Raw genomic sequence first — 23964 nt, 5'->3', positions numbered from 1 at the left:
TTCTACCTAACTTTGTTCATATTTTAAAATGTTTAAGTGCATGGGATATGCAGATCAATTGTAGAGTGTTTTCCCAGCTCGTTTTGTCACCATAGTCCTCCTATAAGGTAACCTAGAGTCATTAGACATCATGGAAGGGGGTAGAAAGAATGTAAGAACCAGAGAATTTGCTGTGACATTCTTTTTTTCTGGACATAGCATGGGTATAACTTTTATGAATTTTTTTTTAGCCACTGTGGTTACTTGTTCATGAACAAACTAGACAAAATTCTTTCGTGGAGGGGGAGATGCTATGAGGCCTGCTCCGTGTCTCAGAATATATTGACAATTAACAACTGCTCAGGGAAGGAGAGACATTTTTTCTCAGCAAATGCTCACTGGCAGGTTTTCTGTGCTGTAGTGGATGGCTGCAGACTGCTGCACACATGAGAAGCTCTAGCTAGAATCAGTGAGTTATTTTTAAAGGACATGAAGTTGGGAGAGGGAGTGTAGGTTTCATGAGGGTAAATGGTGTTATTTATAGTTACATTCCATTTTAGATATATGTAATTCTTATAAATAAAGGTAAAACTAAATAGACAGGAAGTAAAGAAGTGGCTGTATTGATGGGATGGGGATAGAGGGTAAAAAATGGGGTTGATATTATAATATTTTCATTGTATAGATGGATAAAATTCTCAAATAGTAAATTTTTAAAAAAATTAAAAAGACTAAGAAAGACAGATATTATATGTTTTTCTCAATCTTCATCATAAAATTTATGGAGATACATCAAAATATGTATGTATGTATGTATGTATGTATGTATGTATGTATGTATGTATGACCTGAAAATGAAGAGGAACTTTTCAGGGAAACAAAGTCAACTAACAGGATGGACAGAGGCTGAAAAAGAGAGCAGGGATATAAGAGAAGAATATTCTCAGCCTGTGGCATGTACTTTTGTATGAGAATGTTCTTACTGTTGTACAGTACCACCTACAGTGAATATACAGAGTGGGAAATAAGTGAAACTTTAAAAACTTATCTTGCCTCTGCTATATATGGTAAGCACCATTGTCAAAAGCCAGTTTAAGGTAGATTTAGACTCTGTATGTTTAATGTGCATCCAGAGATTTCTATACTCACTGCTTCACTTGGCCTGTGTGTCTGCTTTTAAATAAATCATATTCTTTTTTGATTACTGTGCCTTAGTGAGTCACTTGGTGCACTGCCTTCTGTTTTATTTTCAAAGGAATTTGAACTATTTGTATTTCATTTTGACTTGATACATTTATAATAATTTTTCTAGCTCTCTGAGCACCCTTAGTATTTCAATAGAGATTACTGCCTTGGTTAAGGTTTTATTGCTGTGAAGAGACAACATGACCACAGCAAGTCTTAAAGAAAAACATTTAATTTGGGATTGGCTTACAGTTTCAGAAGTTTAGTCCATTGTTGTTATAGCAGAAAGCATGGTGGTGTGCAGGAAGATATGGTGCTGAGGAATGAGCCAAGAGAGTTCTATATCTTGATCTGCAGGTGTCAAGGAGGAGGCTGAAGTTCCATACTGGGTATGGCATAAACCTCAAAGCCCACCCCTACAGTGACACACTTCCTTCAACAAGGCCACGCCTACCTCAACAAGGCCATACTTCCTAATAAGGTTACTCCCTATGGGCCAAGCATTTAAACACATGCATCTATGGGGGCTATTCCTACTCAAACCACCATAATTTCCTTGAATTTGTAGGTGCTTTGTGTAAGATATTCTCAATGCCGACACTTCTACTTTATGAAGAATAGAAATCTTTCATTTCTTGTGTCAACTTTAATTGTATCCAAAATGTGAAAGGTTTCATTACAGAGCTCTTTCACCTCATTGCTTAAATTTATTTTTAAGCATTTCATTATTTTTCTGTAGCTATTGGAAATAAGATTACTTTCTTTTTTATTTATTTTTATTATTTAATTTATTGAGATTGCATCTCAATTGTTTTCCCCTCACTTGTATCCTCCTGTTCCTCCCTCCCTCTTTCTTTCACCCTATTCCCTTTCCCTAGGTCTATGACAGAGGAGGACCTCCTCCCCCACTAAATAGTCATAAGCTATCTATCAAGTCTCATCTTGGTAGCCTGCGTACCCTTTCTTTGAGTGCCATCAGGCCTCCCCACCAAGGGGAAGTGGTCAAATATGGGGCACCAGAGTTCATGTCAGAGTCAGTTCCCACTTTCCACATAACTGTGGAGAATGTCCTGTCCATTGGGTATATCTAAATGTTTATTGCATGTATTGTCCTTGGTTGGTGCAGTAGTTTGAGCAGACCCCCTTGGGTCCAGATCCACCTATCATGATGTTCTTGTAGGTTTCTAGGACCCTCTGGGTCCTTCTATTTTCCCATTCTCTCATACTTCTCTCACCTAGGGTATCAATAGGAGGTCTTCACATCTATCCCAATCTCCTGGTTAAGTGAAGACTTTCATGAGACATCCCTTTTGAGCTAGTGTCTAATTATAAGTGAGTATATAACATGTGAGTCTTTTTGCTTCTGAGTTAACTCACTCAGTATTATCATTTCTACCATTTGTCCAGAAATTTTGGGATTTCCTTGTTTTTAATAGCTAAGTAGTATTCCATAGTGTGAATGTACCACAGTTTCTTTATCCATTCTTCAACTGAGGGACATTTAGGTTGTTTCCAGGTTGTAGCTATTATGAATAAGGCTGCTATGAACATATGCTGAACCATGTTCATAGATGTCCTTGTTGTGTGCTGGAGCATCTTCTGGGTCTATTCCAAGGAGTGGAATAGCTGGGTGTTGAGGAAACCCTATTCCCAGTTTTCTGAGAAAGCATCAGATAGATTTCCAAAGTGGTTGAACAAGTTTGCATTCCTACCATCAATGAAAGAGTGTACCCCTTTCTCCACATTCTTGCCAGCATATGCTGTCACTTGAGTTTTTTTTTTTCTGGGAAGTATATTTTATTTGCATTTTTAAAATCTGTAACTAGTCTCTCTTCCTCCTTTCCTTTCCCAGAGACTTGGGAAGGGAAAGAACTGGAACCTCAAAGACCTACCCCCCACATACAAAGACGCACCCCATGGCTCACACCAGCAAATCAAAGTGAAAGAAACACGGGCCACCTAAAAGACCCCAGGGCTGGACAGGAGAGGGAGGGCCTGGCAAGGCGGGTCTCTAAGAGGGAAAAAGGACAAGGAGTGGGCAAGTCAGCTGAAGGGGTTGGAAAGCAGTCCAATACCCCCCTCCTCTTCCCTCTGCACCTCTGCTGGGGGGCAGGGTGTCCCTTTATCCCCTCAACACCAGACACCATGCCAGAGGCTCCAGCTGCTAACGGTCAGGTCTCTGGACACAAAATACTTTCGCTTTGTGGTCTCCTGATGTAGTCACCACCAGGGAAGCATCTTTGCTGAGGGCAAAGTCCAGGATCTCAGCAGTATGGCCCCGGTAGTCAGTAAGCAGGCGGCCAGTCTGGGCATCCCAAAGACATACAATGCCATCCAGGCTACAGGTGTATACCACAGCAGTGCCAGCCTCCCATAGCAGCTGAACAATGCCCGACTGGTGCTGACACTGATGCCGGAGTGTCTGTGTGGACAGGTCATAGATCGCCAAGGTTCCATCCAGATAGCCAACAGCAGCCAGAGGCATCACACTGCAGAAGCCCAGGGACTCCACAGAGTTAGACTCACTCTCCTCCCCCTCTCCCAGGCTGGGCTGGGAGGCGACTGTCTCAGGTCTGAACACACCCACCACCTTGCCAGTGGTAGCACTGATCAGCTTGGCCTGGCAGTCCACAGACCCAGTGAGGATTAGGCTACCATCCTGGTTGGTGGCAACACAGGTCAGAGGGCCCTGGTGACCCTCAGTCCCTTTCAGTACATGGATGGGGCTTCCCTGCTTGAGGTCCCAAATCCTGATGGTACCATCTTCATATCCCACCACAGCTCTCTTCCCATCAAGGAGGACACAGCCACAGGTTGCAGGGCAGTTGGGGCCCTGGAAGGTCTCACAGTCACCATTTGGTACCTTCCACATCCAAGTGTTGCCATCAGCTGTGCCCGCCAACAGGACAGGCGCCCGAGGGTGCCACTCCATCCACTCCAGGTCTCCTGCTTCAAAGGACCAGAGTTCTTCCTTGGTGTCTACCTGCCATACTTTCAAAAGACCACTCATGTCCCCTGTGGCCACTAGGGTAGAGTCATGGCTGAAACCAGCACATGTCACAGAGTCTTTATGGCCTGCACACTCGAACAGCAGCTACCCATCACTGAGCCTCCACACAAAGGCTTTGTCATCTTCACCCCCTGTCACTACTAAGGCGTTGGTTTTCGGGTCCAGGCTCACACAAAACACAGATGCTGAGTGCAATGCAAAGGTGACCTCACTATCATGCGGGCTCTCCATGCTACCGACCACCCCTTCCTGGGGTTCCAGGACCCAGCCCGCGTCGTTGCCTTCTTCCTCTTCTTCCTCTTCCTCAAAGTCCACATCTTCCATCTCCTGGGCCAGATCATCTGGGTCTGGCGGGCCTGGATCCAGCTCTACCACCTCAATGATCTCTTCATCTCCATGGAAGCTTAGAGTCTCCAGCGGCGGGGTGTCTGCGGCCGCTCCGCTCTCCGATTCGGACTCCACGCGGCAAAACCTACCGATCCACTTCTCTGGGCCCAAAGGCCTCCCAGAGTCAGCTCTGCGCGACCTCACTTGAGTTTTTGATCTTAGCCATTCTGATGGGTGTAAGATGGAATCTCAGAGATGTTTTGATTTGCATTTCTCTGATGACTAAAGATGTTGAGCATTTCTTTAAGTGTTTCTCAGCCATTCGATATTCCTCTGTTGAGAATTATCTGTTTAATTCTGAGCCCCATTTCTTAATTGGGTCTTTTAATTTGGTGGTGTTTAATTTCATTAGTTCTTTATATATTTTGGATATTAGGCCTTTATCAGACGTAGGGTTGATAAAAATCATCTCCTAGTATGTAGGCTGTCACTTTGTTCTGTTGACAGTGTCTTCTGCCTTATGGAAGCTTGTTGTGTCTGATGTTGGAAAGTAGCTTCTGGCATCCTTCACTGGTCTTTGAGAGTGGATAGTTGGTGATTGATTATAGATTGAGTGCCCTTGCCTGTGGGGAACAGAGAATTCTTCCCTGGAACAGACAGGTGACCTGGCTTCCACTCCAGGAGACTTTGCTCTACACCTTAGGTTCCCCACTGGGTCAGCAGAAGTAGGCTTCTGTCCGGTCCCATTCAGATTGCACTACTGTGGTGCTTCAGTCTCACTGATTTGTGGCTGCTGTTTAGTTTTCTGTCCTGACCTCTTGTATTGTGCAGCTTCTGCCAAGAGCATGGGAGACCCTTCTGGGCTGTGTAGCCTTGATAGCCCAGGTTTTACCTGCCCAATTGTGCAGGCATGAACCACTGTGGCTGGTAGTTAGGCTTCTGCCTGGACCCATTTAGATAGCACAACTTTGGCGGTTCAGTCCTGTTGCATTGGGGCCCCTGTTTAGGTTCCTGTCCTTACCCCTCAGGGTTGCCCAGCCTGTGCCGAGTGTGGGAGACCCTCCTGGGCCTTACAGGCTGGCTAGGCTAGGTTCTATCTGCCCAATTCTGCAGGCACAGACCACTGTGGCCGGTGACTTTGTTCCTGCCTGGTCGAATTCAGACTGCGCCACTGTGGCTAGGTAACGTGTTCACAGCCACCTAGGCGTCCTTGCAGCCCCTGGGGCTTTCTGTGTACTGGCACAGGGCAGATGAGTGTCTGAGGACAGATCCACTATTTTCCCCCAAGATTTCCCCAGGTCAGGAGCTCTGGTGCTTCACTGTCCATATACCGAGTTCAGGTAATAGAGCCCGGCTGAAGTTTGCGGGCAGTGCCAGCATCTAGGGACTGGTCTCCCGTCCTCCGTGGGCTGTTAGTTGATCCAGGGACAGGCCCACCTGTGGTCTGCACTGCGAGGTACCCCACTCACCTAGTGTTTTCCAGTTCTTGCAGTCTGTGGCTCCCTGTCAGATTCCTGGTCTCCATGCGGTAGATCAGATACAGTACATGATAGGTGCCACCATCTTGGAATGCCCCCTTTATCACTTTTCAAGATTACTTTCATGTCTACATATAATGTATCTTTATTCCAAATATGGCGTTCTTATAAGTATTAGGAACGTTTTCTGTAATTTCCTAATGCCGAAGAGGCCATATAGAGTAAATATTTATTGAATAATGGTGTATTTTATCTTAACCATTGTATATTTTTATTATCTTTTTTTGTACACTGTATAAAACAATATACTATATTGTCATTTTCATACATATGTATTTTGTTCTTTGATTATACTTGCACTTTTCTATTTCATTTTATCTTCTTCCCTACTCCTGGCCCATTTCCCCTTCCTAAATATTATTCTATCTAAGTTCATATCTTATGTATTTTTAAAATATCTATATTCTATGTATGAGAGAAAGTATGTCATATTTGCCTTTCTGAGTCTTGTTTATTTTTAACACAGTGATTACCACATTTATCCATTTTCCTCCAAATGAGATGATTTCATTTTCCTTTTCGGTGTAACAATACTTTATCATGTGCATATGCCATATTTTCTTTACCCATTCTTCTACTGATATATAGCTGGCCGATTCCATAATTATGTTTTCAGTTACAACACTTAGTAATACTTATGGGACAAAATACTCATGGGGATATGACATACAGTTTTAAAATGCATGTCAGGCAATAATTCACATAGAGGGGAAGGTCCTTAAGTGTATATTTATACACAATTTTAATGCATTTTTAAACAGATCTACTTAATGCATTTATTTGGAGACAAGAATAAAAATCAAAAAGAGATGAGTTAAGAGGTGATTACACTAACTGTGGTAAGAAAAGATTGTGATCTCTTAGAGAAGTTAGAAAGAATTGTCACTCAGAGAAGCTTCTTTTTCAGTGGATGATGGTAAAGGTAGAAACTCATAACCTATCAAAGTGCTCAGAATAAATGATTGCTGAATGCTTATCCTTAAATAAGATGTATATATCACTCCATCTAAGGCTGTGTGTACATCACAGAAGAATGTAAGGGCTGGGTAATGGAGACAAATGGTATTAAAAGCTGTATACTGGAAATGGAATGGTCATTGCACTCACAAATTCATAGGAGTGGTGGCTACCTGCATGAGACCTGCTGAAAGCTATTTGTTCAGTGGTATTTCTATGAGTAATTTACTCTGGCTCAGATATATAATCCCCTACCCATGTCCATTGAAGCAATCTTAACTAAATGGTAGAAGTCACATAAAGGTGTTTGAAAAGGGGCAATGGAAAAATGGGTGGGTATTTGAAAGGGGAAAGGGGGGAGGGAAATAAAGATGGAGAGAAAACGAGCTACAAATAGCACTGAAGATGTTTGAAAAAAAAAGAGGCAAAGGGAAACATTATTTTATGATAATATTAAAAGGTATATAATTAAACCACAGAGGGTGACTCCCAGCTCTAGCTTATCTGATAATATCTACAATGTATACCTAAAAATTCTAATAATAAACTGTAATTGGGGTATAAATATACATATATAGTTTACATGAAAAATTCTCACCAAGGCTGATATTGCTCCCTCCATGAATTAAAGACCATCTAACAAAACTCCAACACCAACCCACCTGCAAAACTTCGATTCAAAATTCACCCTGCCTACAAGACGTGCAGGGATAAAGATAGAGCAGATAGAGCAGAGACTAAGGGAAGGTCCAACCAATGCCTGGCCCAACTGAACACTGACTCCATGGGAGAGAACCAATCCTTGACACTATTAAGGATACATTACAGACAGGAGCCTAACAGAGTTGTCCTCTGAGAGGCTCCACCCAGCAGTGCCTCAAAAAAGATGCTTAAACATACAGCCAAACATTAGGTGATCCAACAGGAGCCTTGTGGAAAAGTGGGGAGAAAAAGAAAAGAAAGAACTTGGATGTGATAGGAGCTCCTTGAAAAGACCAACAGAGCCAGCTAAGCAGGGTCCAGAGGGGCTTGTTGAGACTGAGGCACCAACCAAGAACCATGCGTGGAACGGACCTAAGCTCTCTACACAGATGTGGCTGATGGGCAGTTCAGGCTTGATGAGGGTCCTCTAGTAAGGGTAGCAGGGGCTGTCTCTGATAAGGACTCTTTTCCCAGCTTTTTGATCATTTCCCCTTGGCAGGACTGCTTTGCCTGGCCACATAGGAAGAGGACATGCTCAGTCCTGATGTGACATGATGGGCTGGGGTGGATAAGAAGGGGGAATCCCTTTTTCTGAGGAATATGAGAGGGAGGGATAGTGGGACTGGGAGAAGAGGAAGCATGGGGCTACAACCAGAAGGTAAAAAGAATGAATGAATGAACTCTAACACCAGCCATAAGAAACTCTCTTGAATTGTTGGTCAGGGCTTTACACAAGACTCCCGTAACATGACATGGTTTTGCTCTTGCCCTTTGTTGTTCCTTATGCCACCAGGTGATAAAAATATCCTACACTTCAGACACAGGGCTCAAAGGTCTCTGACCTGGAACTGACCTGAAGGCTATGAATTAGCTTTCATGGTTCCAGCAGGAGCCATGCAGATGCTAAGGGTGCAGCAGTGGCATGTTGATTGGAATATTCATTACCTTTGAGCTAATGAACATCTCTCTAACTGAACTTAAAACCTAATCAACAAGAGGACAATCATGTTTGTAGTGGAAATACAGCCAATGACCCAGGCCTAGTGAAGCCATTAATCTCGGGGGAAGAATCTTCAACTTCCACTTTCCAGCCTGATACCTAACCATGTATTAAATATTTCCTTATACCCACAATTAAGTGACTTCTTCCCCTTCTACATAAGCATGTCTGTTGGTGTCATATTTGCTCAGGTCATATTTTGGCAGCCATGTTTTTAAGACTTCATTGGTGTAGCTTCCCTATCATTGCTAAATGTAATCTCACAGCAAATTCCCTGTTGCTATGGTTCCAAAAATTGTTCAATCTGGGAGTTCCAAGATGGTGGTGCCTATCACGCACTGTATCTGATCTACTGCACAGAGACCAGGGAACTGACTGGGAGCCACAGACAGATAGAACTAGATAACACTATGTGAGTGGGGTCACACACAATGCAGACCACCAGTGGGCATGGCCCCAGGTCAAGCAACAGCCCACAGAGGTCCTGAAGCCACTCTCCAGATGCTGAAATGGAACCCATCTGCAGACTGTAGCCAGCCTATAAAGCCTGAACTCAGTGTGTGGGACTGTGGAACACAAGAGCTCCTGTCCTGAGGTTGTCTCAGGGAAATGGGTGAATTTTTCCTTGGACCCCCCACCCACCCCATGCCAGTGTGCAGAGGGCCCTAGGGCTGCGAGAAAGCCCAGTCGGCTGGGACCACCTTGCCCAGCTAGAGCGTGTGCCTTCTGCAGTCTGGGCCCCAATACATCTTGTCTGAATCACAACAGTAGCATGAAGGGGACCAGGCAGAAACCTACCTCTGCTGACCCAGTCTGGAGCCTGAGATGTAGAGCAAAGTCTCCTGAAGCTGAAACCAGGTCACCTGCCTGTTCCAAGAAGAACTCCCTGATCCCCACAGGCAAGGGCAGGCAACCTATAATCATTCACCAACTATCCACTCTCAATGACCAGTGAAGGACACCTGAAGCTACCTCCCAACATCAGAGACAGCAAGGACAGTATAAGAACGCAAACAACAAAACTCAAAACAATTCGGCATCTCCAGATGTCAGCTATCCCAAAGAAAGCAACCCTGAGAATCCAAACACAATCAACATACAAGAAAACAACTTCAAATCCTTAGTAATGAAGATGATAATGGAGGAAACGAATAAAATCCGTAAACAAATGCAGGAAGATGCAACCAAACAGGTTGAAGACATAAAAGAGGCCTATAGAGAGGCATTGGAAGAAATTCAGGAAAATACAAACAATCAGATGAAGGAAATCAATAAAACAGTTCAAGATCTGAAGATGAAAATGGAAACTATGATAAAGGCACAGGCTAAAGAAAAACGGGATCAAGAGGCCTTAGAGAAGAAAGTAAGAAATGCAACATAGAGGTGACCTTCTCAAATAGAATCCAAGAAACGGCAGAACAAATCTCAGGACTATGAGATACAAGTGTAGAACTCGAAACAAACATCAAAGAAAATGCTAAATCTGAAAATTTTCTGACACAAAATACCCAAGAAATCAAGGACACCATGAAAAGATGAAACCTGACAATAACAAGCATTGAGGAAAGAGAACAGAAAATATCGTCAACAAAACCATAGAAGAAAATCTCCCCAATTTGATGAAGGAGATGCATATAAACATACAAGAGGCCTACAGAGCACCAAACAGAATAGACCAGAAAAGAAAATCTTCCCACCACATAATAATAAAAACACAAAATATACAGAACAAAGAAAAATATTAAAAGCAGCAAGAGAAAAAGGCAAAGTAACATACAATGGCAAACCTATCAGAATTACACCTGACTTCTCAGCAGAGACCATAAAAGCCAGAAAGGCCTGGACAGAGGTGCTGCAAACCCTAAGAGACCACAGATGCCAGGCCATACTGCTATACACAGTGAAACTATCAATAACTAGTGATGGAGAAAAAAAATATTTCATGACAAAAACAAATTCAAACAGTACCTATCCACAAATCCGGCTTTACAGAAGTTACTAGAAGAAAAACTCCACGCCAAAGGGACAAGATATAACCAAAACTAAACAGGAAATAGATAACTACACCATCGCAAAAACACAACCACACAAACACTCTACCGGAACCAACATAAAAAATTAAGGGACTTAACAGTCACTTTTCATTAATATCTATCAACATCAATGGTCTCAATTCTCCAATAAAAAGACACAGACTAATTGAATGGATGCACAAACAAGATTGAACATTCTTCTGTATTCAAGAAACACATCTCAGCCACAAGGATAAACGTTACCTCAGGGTAAAAGGCTGGAAAACAATATTCCAAGCAAACGGCCACAAGAAGCAAGCTGGAGTAGCCATTTTAATATCTTATAAAATAGATTTTCAACCAAAATTTATCAAAAGACACAAGGAGGGACACATCATACTCATCAAAGGTAAAGTCAACCACAAGCTGCCTAGTTAGACATAGGTCCTGAGCAATAAGAGGGAACTCATGCCTGGTCTGGCGAAACCTAGCCAATAACCCATAGCTAGAGAGGTCATAGATCCTAATGGAGAATCCACTATCATTACTTTTGTAAACAAACCTAATCTTAATTATATTCTAAATATGTATTCTTATACTTGCTAGTCAGTATAGCTCTCAGCCTTCCTCAAAGACAGAGACTGTTAAAGAAGGCTTAAGTTGATCAAAAGTCAGAGAATGTCTGTGAGAATCCAGTGTCCACTCACTGTATGACTGAGCATGTCATAAAACTGTGATTTTCTTATATACAAAATAAGGCAGTTTATATAGCAATTGCAGTCTAGTTAATTTTTCCAACAAAGTAGAGAAGGTCTGCATCCATGTTTATTTTGAGATCTATGAGTACTTATAAATAAGTAATGTTAAAATAGGTTTGTGATAGAAAACTACAGTGCATTCCATTGAATGATACTCCATCATACTCCATTGCCATTACCTAACTTTTTAAAAATTTAACCAGAACATTCCTATAAGGTATTACTATGTCCACCTTAAAGAGAAAAGATGACAGTCAGAGAGAGTAAGTTAACTAAAGCCATATTGGTAGCAGTGAATCCAAGAACTTGAGCCAGTTTTTTTTTTCTGGCAAAGCTTATGTATTTTCTACTTTATAGTATAGAACTTTTGTATATTGATAACTGCCTCTGAAACACCAGTAAATTAGTTATTATATGTTCTAATAGGAAAGTCTTCTGACCAATAGTCTGAATTCTTTCTCTCTTCCCCCACCCTGTATGTGTGTTGTTTCTTCTTTCTTTCCTTTTCTTCATTCATTCCCTCCTTTCTCTCTCTCTCTCTCTCTCTCTCTCTCTCTCTCTCTCTCTCTCTTTCTTGCTTGTTTGCTTTCTTTCTTTCATTCATTCATCACTTTATAGCCTGATCCAAGCCTCCTATCTCCTCCCTCCTTTCCTCTCAATTCTACCTTCATGCCTCCTCTCATTACTCTATCCTTTCCTGCTTCTGAGAGAAAGGGAGGCTAACCCACTCTGACATCTCAAGTCAAAGCAGGACTAAAGTATTCTCTCCCACTGAGGCCCAGCAAGGCAGCTCAGTTAGGGGAAAGAGATCCAAAGGCAAGAGTCAGAGATAGCCCCTACTCCCATTGTTAGGGGATCCAGGTGTTAACCATGGTGTACATCTGCTAATATGTGTGTAGAAAGTCTAGGCCCAAGTTGCATACTCTTTGGTTGGAGGTTCAGTTCCTATGAACCCCCATGGGCCTAGGTTAGTTTACTTTGTAGATCTTCTTGTAGTGTACTTGACCCTTCCAGGTCCCTCTATCCTTCCTCCCACTCTTCTACATGATTCCCTGAGCTCAGCCTATTGTTTGGCTGTGGGTCTCTGAATCTGTTTCCATCAGCTGCTAGGTGAAGCCTCTCAGAACACAGTTATGTTAAGGTTCTGTCTGCAAGCATAGCAGATTATCATTAACAGTTTCAGGGGTTGGCTCTTTTCCATGGGGTGGGTTTAATGTTGGGCCAATCATTGGTTGGCCTTTCCCTTAATATCTGCTCCATCTTTACCCTTACATTTCTTGTAGGCAAGACAAATTTTGGGTTGAAGATTTTATGGAAGAGTTGGTGTCTCCCTCCCTCCACTGAAAGTCCTACCTGGCTGGGCTGCAGGAGGTGGCAACTTCAGGTTCCTTAATCCCTATTGTTAGGGATCTCAGTTAGGGTCACCTCCATAGACTCCCAGGAGCCTCCCCTGTCCCAAAGATCCCCCCACTTATTTCCATTCTCTCTCTCAGTCCATTCCCATCCACAGCCCACTCTCCCTGTACCTAATTCCCATCCCTGTTACCCTTCCTAACCCCTCTCCCAACCTTCCTCCCTTCCTCCATCTTCTTCAGGTGTCTAATTTTATTTCCTCTTCTGAGTGAGATTAAGCATCCTCCCTTGGGCCCTGACTTGCTTCTTTGGGTCTGTGGATTTTATCATAGTTATCCTGTGTTTTATGGCTAATATGCACTTATAAGTGAGAACATACCATGTGTCTGGGTTGCCTCACTCAGGATGATCTTTTCCTTAATACTTTTAATTTTTATTTTTAATTTCTTCACTTTACATTCTGAATGTAGCCCCTCCCTCATCCCACCCTCCCTTCCTCATCCCCCTCACTCTTCCCTGAGTCCTCAGAAAAGGGGAGTGCTCCTCCACTATCATCTGATCTCAGCCTATCAAGTTTCATCTGGACTGCCTGCATCGTCTTGCTCTGTGGCCTGGAAAGGCCACCCTGCCAAGGGGGAGAGATCAATGAGTGAACACCAGAGTTCATGCCAGAGGTAGCTCCTACTTCTCATATTATAGGACCCACAAAGAGACTATGTTGCCTACTGACTACATCTGAGCAGGGGGTCTAGGTCTTCACCATGCATGGTCCTTAGTTAATACATCAGTTTCTTCAGCACCCCTATTCCCCCAGGCCCAGATTTTTTGGCTCCATTGGTCTCCTTGTATAGCTCCTCTCCCCTCCAGGTCCTTCTATCCCCCAATTCTTCTCTTAGTCACCCTGTGATCTTCTCCAAAATTTGGCTGTGAGTCTCAGCAGCTGCTTCAATCCACCACTGGTTAGAGTCTTTCAGAGGACCTCGATGGCAGGCTCCCATCCTCTTCCCTCTCTTTAAGCACTTCTGGTGGCTATTGTTGCCCCTACAAATGAGCTTTAAGCATCCTCCATAAGGTCACCTTTGTTATTCATTTTCTTTAGGTCTGTGCATTGTAGTGTGTCTATCCTGTATTATATGGCTAATATCTGCTTATAAGTGAGTATATAACATGCCTGTCTATCTGGGTGTGGATTATGTCACTCAGGAGAATCTTTTCTAGTTTCATCCATTTGCCTGCAAATTTCAAGATCTCCTTGTTTTTAATAGCTGAGTAGTATTCCATTGTGTAAATTTACCGTAGTTTCTTTATCCATTCTTTGGTTGAGGGACATCTAAGTTGTTTATAGATGCTGGCTAGTATGAATAAGGCTGCTATGAACATAGTTGAACACATGGCCTTGTTGTACAGTGGAGCATCTTTTGGGCATATGCCAAGGAGTAGTATAGACTGGTTTTAAGGTAGATTTAGTCCCAATTTTCTGAGAAACCTCTACATTGAGTTTCAAAATGGTTGTACAAGTTTGCATTCCCACCAGCAGTGGAGGAGTGTTCCCCTTGCTCCTCATCCACTTTAATGTGTGCTTTCACTTAAGTTTTTAATTTTAGCCGTTCTGACTCATGTAAGATGGAATCTCTGAGTCGTTTTGATTTGCACTTCCCTGATGACTAATGATGTTGAACATTTCAAGAACTTCTCAGCCATAAGAGATTGCTCTGGTGAGAATTCTCTGTTTAACTCTGTACCCCATTTTTTAAATCTATTTATTAATTCACTTTATAGCACAGAATCCTGTGGCTCCCATACTATGGGGAATAGGGGCTACCTCTGACATGGATTCTGGTGCCTACTCATTGATCACTGCCCTCTGGCAGGCTGACCTTGCCAGGCCACAGAGGAAGAGGATGCAGACAGTCCACATGAGATTCGATAGGCTGGGTCATATATAGGAGAGAAGACCCACACTTTCTGGGGACTAGGGGCTGGGGGCTGGGAGAGGAAGGATGAGATCGGGAGGGCAGGAGAGTAGAGGCTACAATTGGGATTTAAAGTGAACACATTTAAAAATCTTCTAAAATTTTTACAAACAATTCTCTGTTTATCTCTGAACCTCATTTCTTAATTGGGTTATTTTGTTTGTTGATGTTTTAATTTCTTGAGTTCTTTATATATCCTAGATAATAGCCCTTTGTCAGATGTAGGGCTGGTGAAGATCTTTTCCCAGTCTGTAGGCTGTCACTTTGTTCTGTTGACAGTGTCTCAGCCCAATGAGGTCCCATTTATTAATTGTTGACCTTAGAGTCTGGGCTGTTGGCATTCTGTTCAGGAAGTTGTCTCCTGGGCCAATGAGTTTCAGGCTCTTTCTCATTTTTTCTTCTAACCAATTTAGTGTGTCTGCTTTTATATTGAGGTCTTTAATCCATTTGGACTTGAGTTTTGTCCAGGGTGATAGATATGGATCTACTTGCATTTTTCTATGCATAGCCATCCAGTTAGACCAGCATCATTTGTTGAAGATGCTCTCCTTTTTTCCATTGAATAGATTTGGTTTCTTTGCCAAAAATTAAGTGTTCATAGGTATGTGGATTTATTTCTGGATCTTCTATTCAATTCCATTGATCAACAGGTTTATTGCTATGCCAATACCATGCTGTTTTAATTACTGTTGCTCTATAATTTAGTTTTGGATCAGGGATGGAGAGTCCTCTGGAGGAAGTTTTATTTTACAGGATTGTTTTAGCAATTCTGGGGTTTTTGTTTTCCATATGAAGTTGAGAATTGATCTTCCAGGGTCTTTAAAAATTGTATAGATATTTTGATAGGGGTTACATTGAATGTGCAAATTGCTTTTAGTAAGATGTCCATTTTTACTATGTTAATTCTCCCAATCCATGAACATGAGAGATCTTTCCATTTTCTCATAACATCTTTAATTTCCTTCTCCAGAGACTTGAAGTTTTTTTCATTAAGTCTTTCACTTGCATGGCTAGAGTTATACCAAGATACTTTGTATTACTTGTGGTTACCATAAAGGGTGGGATAGATGATGGGGCTGCTATTGGGAATACAGGTCAGAGAGGCATGGGAGAATGGGAAATAGAAGGACCCAGAAGGTCCTGGAACCTTGCATGAAGACCATCAAGACTGGTGGATCTGGACCCAGTGGGGCCTGCACAAACTATTGTACCAACCAAGGACAATGCATGCAGTAAACCTAGACCCTCTATTCAGATCTAGCCAATGGACAGTGCATTCTCCACAACTGTTTGGGGAGCATGGACTAACTCTGACATAAACTCCAATGCCCCATATTTGACCACTTTGCCTTGGTGAGGAGGCCTGGTGGCACTCAGAGGAATGAGAAGTAGGCTATCCGGATGAGACCTGATAGGCTGTGATCATATTGGGGTGGGGGGAGGTCCCTTCTGTCACAGGCCTAGGGGAGGGGAATAGGGTGAAAGAGGGAGGGAGAGGGGAATGGGAAGATACAAGTGAGAGGATAGCAATCAAGATGTAATATGAGTAAAGCATTTAAATAAAAAAATTTAAAAGAATCCATTCTTTCCTTCCATTCTGGGTTTCTTGGATTAAACTCAAGTCATTAAGTCCTCCCAGAAAGATCTTTTACCTTCAGATCCCTACTACCAGCACCAGTCCCTTGCTTTTTAGATGGAAAGGTAGTAGAGTAGAAAATGGGTTTTATTAGCCAAAAGTATGATAGCTGTTTAGGGTCATATTTGAGGCCAATCTATTTGTTAACCTACCTATTGCTCTTTCTAATTGGGATTTTATACTACTTAATTCAAATGGAAAGTACATATTTCCCAGCAGGCTAGGACAATAAATATGCTGCAGTACAGGAACTGACTTAGGGACCAAAGTTGATTGAAAGATATTTCCACAAGCAGAAGACATAATAAAGCCAAGAGAGCCTATTTTCATGATATCCTTCAGTTAAGCTAAGATGATCTCAAGGGAAAGTGACTATTTTTTTCCCGCATTTGGCTCATGATTAGCTATTTATGTGGTAAGAAATCCAACAAGCTAAATGCCATATTCATTCTAGAAGAAACAGTTCAGCGAGATGAATGAAATGCTAACAATCTCCTTAGAAAAATAAAAGAAAAACTTGTAGGTGAGTAGAGTGCCCTTGTGCCTTTTGTTGTAATTATGATGTTGAAGGGAGCAAAGATTGGGTAGTTTCTTTCATGGTGAGCTACTGATACAGGCCATACAATAAAAATGAATCTATTTTGACATATTTGCATAGGGCCTATATCTTGAAAAACTTCTGGCAGAGAGTTTTTCTTTGAGTAACTCTAAATTGCTTTTCACATTTCTATTTTATGTCTGCAGAGGGAACACACAATAAATTTGGGTAAGAATGTATCAGACAGAAATCAGAGTTGATGAATTCCAAGCTTACTTAAACTAAGGTCCGCAATCCTGTGTGTTTTTCTTTGTCCCTGTCAGTAGACTTAGTAAAACAAGACAGATGTTCCAAGTCTTTCTAAGTCCTGTCCTATTACTCAGGGATTTTGAAGACCAGGCATTGTGATTGCTTTGGTGAAATAGAAGAGGATTTAGTGGGTCAGGATGTGGGATGGGGGAGAGGCTGATTGGAGGAAGACAGCATATCAAACAGATGACTTGTGTTCCTAGGAGCTATGAGAAGGGAAGATGCACAGATCCCAGCCTTCTGCAGGAACCAACAAGCAGCTACCACATCTTATTATTTCTGGGAGATGCTGCAGGAACTCAGTGCTCACAGTCATCCTGACCTCCAGAGTTTAATCCCCAACAAGGATCAGAGCAAATACTTGTAGATTTGACTTAACATTCACCTTTATATACTGTTGACTTTTTTAAATTGCAGAACTTTACTGAGTCATACAATTGTAGATATTCTGTACTCAGAGAGCCAAACTGACCTTTTTAAGGTACAGTCATGCTTTTAAGTGGCCCCAAGTTAGATCACAAATATATTTCTTTTCATTGCTTCTAGTGATTACATGGCCATCTAACCTGCTAATATTAAATAGCGTGTTTAGCCATGCCTCAGTTACGAGGCAGTTACAATTTTTCACGTAATACCTTTTTTTTTTTTAATTGTCCACATCCTTCCTCATACTCTTTTCATGTTTCAAAGCCAGCTTTGTTTATTCTTTCATGAAAATAGTGATATTTGCAATTGTTTTCTCTAATATAGTACAGGTTCTTTTAAGGCAATGATAAGAAATTACACATAAATGAATCACCTAAGATGTTATGATTTATAAATATAGGGGATGTATACCTAAAAACAGTGTGATGAACATTTTTTAATAATTCACATTTATTTTGGGTCAAATGTCTGTATATACATTTCTGCAAATGTTTAGAGTTATTTAGAAACAGAACAAACTGTGACTTTTATGGGTCACATATACACTGTGTTAGAAATTTTGTGTTTCAATGAAAACCTTTCTAAAATTGTAGGCCCTGTCATTTGATTACATAGCATGTTCCATACTGCCTGTTCTATTTGATGATGAGAATGGATCAAAAGAGTTATTTGCATTGCCATCTTATGTTTTATTATTTTATTTTTTATTATTTATTCATGCTTTAAGTAGTGAGTTTTAAAAATTCTGTTTACTTCATTTTATGTCTTTTAGTTACTGTGTCATTTGAAAGTAAAATATTCAAAAGATTTTTCATTATATACTTTAACACATCATCCTACCTCTGATTACATCATTCTGACTTGATGATTCCTCATGTTTCCAGCAACCACATAACTAAAGAAACAACATTACTCTGTTTTTGTTTTTGCTCTCTAATTTAACAGGAGAGTTGTTTTTTGTTTAACTTTTGATCTGTCTGAAATTTTGTGAAGCATAGGATGCAAATTGCATATCCTAATTCATTTCTCCTTTTACTACTACAATTTTACAATATTTGTTGAAATGTTTCAATTACAAGTGTTTATGTTTTGTGTTTGTATGTGTGGTCTAAACTCCCCTAAAGGTTATTTATTTATTTTTGTAAGAATTTGAATTCTTTGTTTTCTAAAATAAGCTATTTTTTAATCAATCTTTGTTTTGGAACCTGATGCCAAAGTCTTTTATATGAATGCCTTTGCAATAATGTTCAAAATTGGAGATTCTTTAACCTCCATTACTTAAAATAATTTTAAGACTTTGGGTTTTTTTTGTAGACAAATAACATCAATTTATCTTTTGTGTGTGTGTGTATATATATATACACAAACTTGCAAATTCACATCATACTAAATCTATACTTTTACTTAAATAATATACTACTCAAGTACATTGCGACTTTCTATTTATTTGTATCTTTATGTGTACCATTATAATTTTTCATCCATTTGTGTATAATTGTTTTGTCATTATTACATTTTTCAAAGTACTGCTAAACTGATAATAGCATCTCTTGTATAGGGCTTTCTGCCATAGGTCACCAGAAGAGTATCTATATAGCAAGGGTGACTGATCTATAATGTATTTCCTCTCTTTGATATTTATCATAACTTTTTTGTAAAAGTCTCTATTGGAATATAATTTGTATATAATAAAACTCATATATTTAAAGTGTAAAATAGTTTTTGATATATTCACATCTATATAGCTCTCACTCTGGCCATTTGTAGAACATTGTCATTATCCAAAAAAGAAATCCCATACCTCCTATTTTAGCACCTTCAAGACCCTAGCAAGAACTAATATACTTTCTGAAGCTCAGACTACAAATGGAATTTAAGGATATGTAATTCACATATATTGAACATCTAAATATCTGCTGATGTTTATATATATTCATACTTTATACATTATTTATACTTTTTACTAGTATTTATTTATAATTTATTTAAAAATTTAGAGCTACATGCATGTGCATTGTATCTACATCACTCTAGCCCTCCCCTGTACCCTCCAACTCCCCTCATCTCTCCAATTCCCTCAAAAATTCATGATCAGTGCTTCCTTAATTCTTAGGATCATACAGACACAACACACACACACATATACACACACACACACACACAATCTTAAAAATTGACAACAAAAGACAATAAACCTCTAATAACTCTAATTAGTTATTTAATATAGCTTGTATGTTCATGTGTCCAGGGCTGACTATTTGAGATCCAACAACCTTTGTGTTAGCTTGTCCCTGGAAGAAAACTGATTATATCTCTCTCAGCAGAGATTGACCACCTGCTATCTTCACCAAGGCATGGGGCCTTTTTTACTTTCCCCTGTCCATATTGGCATATCAACTGATGTTTTCATTATACATGTCTTGTTTTGGCAACCTCATCATTGACATTTCATGGGGGCAGTTTCCATGCCATGCCTGGATGATGGTACCGAGTAGCAGGTGTCCTAGTCTTTTGGCTCTTACAATTTTCAGCCCCTCCCCTTTTCCATGATTTTCCCTGAGCCTTAGGTGTAAGCATTATATTGCAGAAGTATCTGTTGGAGCTGGCTTCCCTACAACACTTCTCTGCATTTTAACCACTTATGGATTTCTGTTATAGTCCCCATCAAGATAGTCATTAAAGTCACATTACTTGCAACTTTACAAAGTAAATGGGCTTCAGAGAGGTTAATCAGTCTGTTCAGTCATGCTGTTAGGTTTTGGCTAGATCTTTGGGGAAGTAGTTTGTATTTTAAGGTCAAGAGGAAATTTTCAAAACACTCCTCTTAGGCTCGTGTCTCAGTGGTCTTCTGTGACTTTCCAGAAGAACAAATACAATAGAATATTTCTGTTACTGAGGGAGGAAATGACAGTGAAGGGCACAGATGTACATCACCATAGAAATGTGCTCTTGCTACTTCCCTTCATCAGATATTGAGAATGGTTGGTGACCTTTGAACAGTATGACTCACAGAGCCATGGGAAATTAGAGAGCAAAGCTGCAAAGAGCTTCAGAGACCACCTAGTTTAGCTGCTCTGTTTTACTGATTAAAGAACTAGGATCCACCACAAGCAAGCAATTGGCTTCCAATCATATAGCTGAAATACGGTGGCCAATAATTACATTTTATGCATTCTTAGAGTAATGAATGCACCAAAGGAGAACATCTCCTCTAGATTAACTTCAGAAAACAAGCTAAGAATAAATCAAAATGGCATTATATAAAGAGCAGGTGCATCAGGCCAGAATATCTGGTTTCAACACCAATACCGCCACTTGTTGACTGAGTCTTTAACCATGTCACTTTCTTTGTTTCTTACTTTAAAAATTAGTGGGTCAGAAAATATGACTTTCAGAAGCCTATCACTTAGTAAACACTCAAAACATTTTAGTGAAGACTTCTTTAAATTCCAAATGCTTAATTTTTTTTTAGAAGAGTCACAGTGAACAGTCTGACTGAAGAATTGAAAAAGGTAATGAACTTTTTAAAGACTAGGTACTGTAAATGTAAATGCTTTTATGAATAAGCACAGAATTGTGTTAAAAGTACCTGTAAAAGGTCAGTTTTTCAATGAGTAGGAGAACTGTGTATTTCTGGCAAGTAAATATCCAAGATACACCATCCAGGGCAATAATAAAGCCGCTCAGTTGTCATCACAACAGTAGTAAATGCAGCAGCACGTGCAGATGGGAGTATCAAATCATTCCTTTATAAAAGCCTTACTTTTATGTTTATTTCCTCTGGGAAGAAAGAACAATTCGATCTTATTTTAAATACAAAAAGAGAGAGAGAGAGATTCACTGTGTTTTTAAGACTAGCAGTCACTTACATGCTTCTCATCCAAGTATTCTTATTGAACACTTACGATGCATGCAGATACCAAGGCAAAAAGTTACCCTAAAATGGGAAAAAATTTAAATGACACAAGAATGTGAAAATAACACCGAAAGAAACCTAATTAAAAAAAATCCCAGGTATGTGAACAAACTCGAGCTGTTGGTTTAAGCCTTCCCAGGTTGAAAGACTCACCGTTGAAGCAGCGTAGCAGATGACGTGTGTGTGGGTGAGTGGGAGGGCAGAAATTGCAGCTCTGTAAGCAGGAGCTTGAACAGGCAGCAGAGAATAAGCATCTTGACGTGCTCCTCCTCCCTCTCCCACCTTCCAAGATAGAATAATAGTAGGGATCTGTTCCATGTGTATTGTACCACACTTCAGAGTTTACAGAGAGCTGCCACATTTCTTATCTTCTTTGATCTTCATGCCAACCCTAAAAGAGGAATATTCATTCTTATTTTTTCTGGTTTCAGAGGTGACAAAACATGGGACTCAAAGTAGTAACAAGTTTGTTGTTTTTTTACCATCCACTCACTATATGAATTAGTTCCAGGATTTTTTTTTTTTTTACTGAAAGCAGCTTTCTTTCCATTTACTCCACCATAGCTTTCTCCTCCTGTCTCCTCATTTGAGGGTAGACATTGTGGAATGTCCACATCACATTGCAGCATCAAGAGACAACCCAAATACTTTTGGAGGAACAAAAGCAAGCCACAAACTAAACGAGTATTAGAATAAGTACAACTGAGAGGCCCTCTTTTAATTTGTTCTGAAAAAAGTCAAGTGCATATATGTGTGTGTGTGTGTGTGTGTGTGTGTGTATGTGTGTGTGTGTGTGTGTGAGAGAGAGAGAGAGAGAGAGAGAGAGAGAGAGAGAGAGAGAGAGAGAGAGAGAGAGAGAGAGAGAGAGAGTCCAGAAGACATCATGGTAACGGAGTGATACTTGTGGAGTCTGGAGATTTTTATTTTAGCTAGTCACCAAATCTCTCTTCTGACTATTTGCAATGATGTTAGTGACACACAAGATGTCTCTGCCTGTATTTAGTGAAATAAGGACAACCAAGACATAAAATACATATAACACAGGTACTAGTGGTTCGGGAAGAATGGAGAAAATAATTTACCGAGCACTTAGTATGTACTAAAGAGTTTTTAAAAAACAGTACTATTGAATTTTCACAATAGTACCATGGCTTAGATTCTACCATTACCCTTCTTTTACAGAGTGAACTAAAAGTGACATGGGCTGAGTCTTTGATCTCCTGAGAAGATCAAAGAGTCTGTTGCTCTCCTGAGAAGATTAAGATAGTCTTTATGGCTGCAGGATCAGAAATGTTATCCCAAATGATGAAACTATGTCTTCTGGTGTATTGCAATGATGAAAATAATTTTATTTTTAATTTCTAGGGTTTAAATTCAGGGCCACAAAAGCTTTACCTTAAGCTATATGTCATAGCCCAGGAATTTTGACTTTAGTCAAGATTGGGATCACTCTTCTTCAGTCCTCTTCTGCTGCTCCTAGGCAAATTGAGGAACCCACTGTAGATTCCATTGCACCCTGGCTGTCCAATATTCTAGGTGGAATGGGAGTTGACTTAGATTCTACACATGGAGATGGAGATGCATAGATGCACACATTCTGTTGTCTGGGCTTTACCTAGGGCAAGGGCCTAGTATTTGTGTGAGTTAGCAAGGGGCCATCAGAGATAGCTTGTGACCACAAGAGTGAGGGCCAGAACCCGTGCAGTTCTGATACCATCTGACATCAACCACTTTGCTATTTTGTCCTTGACCTAGACACAGCTGTTCACTCAGTGCATTTGGGAGTCACAGTTAATTTTGTTCCTGTATTCCCTTTGATTCAGGAATTGCCAAAGGATCAAAAAGCTGCACAGCTGGGAGCTGCATGAATCCTGAGAGGTTTGCCCTTCTTGACTGGTCTTTCACAGCATATAAGCAATACCTTCACATCTGAACTCGACATCTTGTGGTCTTTTGTGGGTATTCTAATGCCTGTAATAGTATTTCAGTGAGAAGATGACCATGGTTTTGGAAAATGCTTTGCTGAGCAACATAAATAGTGAGTCATAGTAACTCCTATTTTGTCAGAAATAACATTCCAGATTCTAAAGGTGTGGAGAGAGGTGGCCTGTGATTGAATTACTTGACCCATTTGATTCACTTGCCATTAAGATGACCCATTTGCCCCATGCATCTTTTCCATTCCATAGGCATGGGAGGGAGAATAAGATTAAATTCAACTGCACTATTGTGTTTTGGTTTTATTGTTTTTGTAATAACGTGTAGTAAATGCTCACTTATTCCTTTGATGAGTACTATCAGGTCCCCATTGCCTTCTAGCCCTTTGCTGTTTTGTTCCCTCCTGA

The 23964-nt window shown here is 40.5% G+C and overlaps 1 protein-coding gene across 1 annotated transcript; it reads right to left on the bottom strand.

Moving 5' to 3' along the window:
* Positions 1–3021: 3021 nt before the first annotated feature.
* Positions 3022–23561, bottom strand: LOC127185444 (angio-associated migratory cell protein-like). Its single transcript, XM_051141903.1, is given in 3 exon segments — positions 3022–4691; positions 21609–21640; positions 23541–23561. Coding segments are annotated over 3 exon segments (1416 nt in total). The 3' UTR covers positions 3022–3328.
* Positions 23562–23964: the final 403 nt, after the last annotated feature.

The sequence above is a fragment of the Acomys russatus genome, chromosome X (assembly GCF_903995435.1).
Source record: "Acomys russatus chromosome X, mAcoRus1.1, whole genome shotgun sequence".
Taxonomy (NCBI): Eukaryota; Metazoa; Chordata; class Mammalia; order Rodentia; family Muridae; genus Acomys; species Acomys russatus.
The sequence above is the reverse complement of the archived record's forward strand: the minus strand, read 5'-3'. Positions and strand labels throughout refer to the sequence as shown.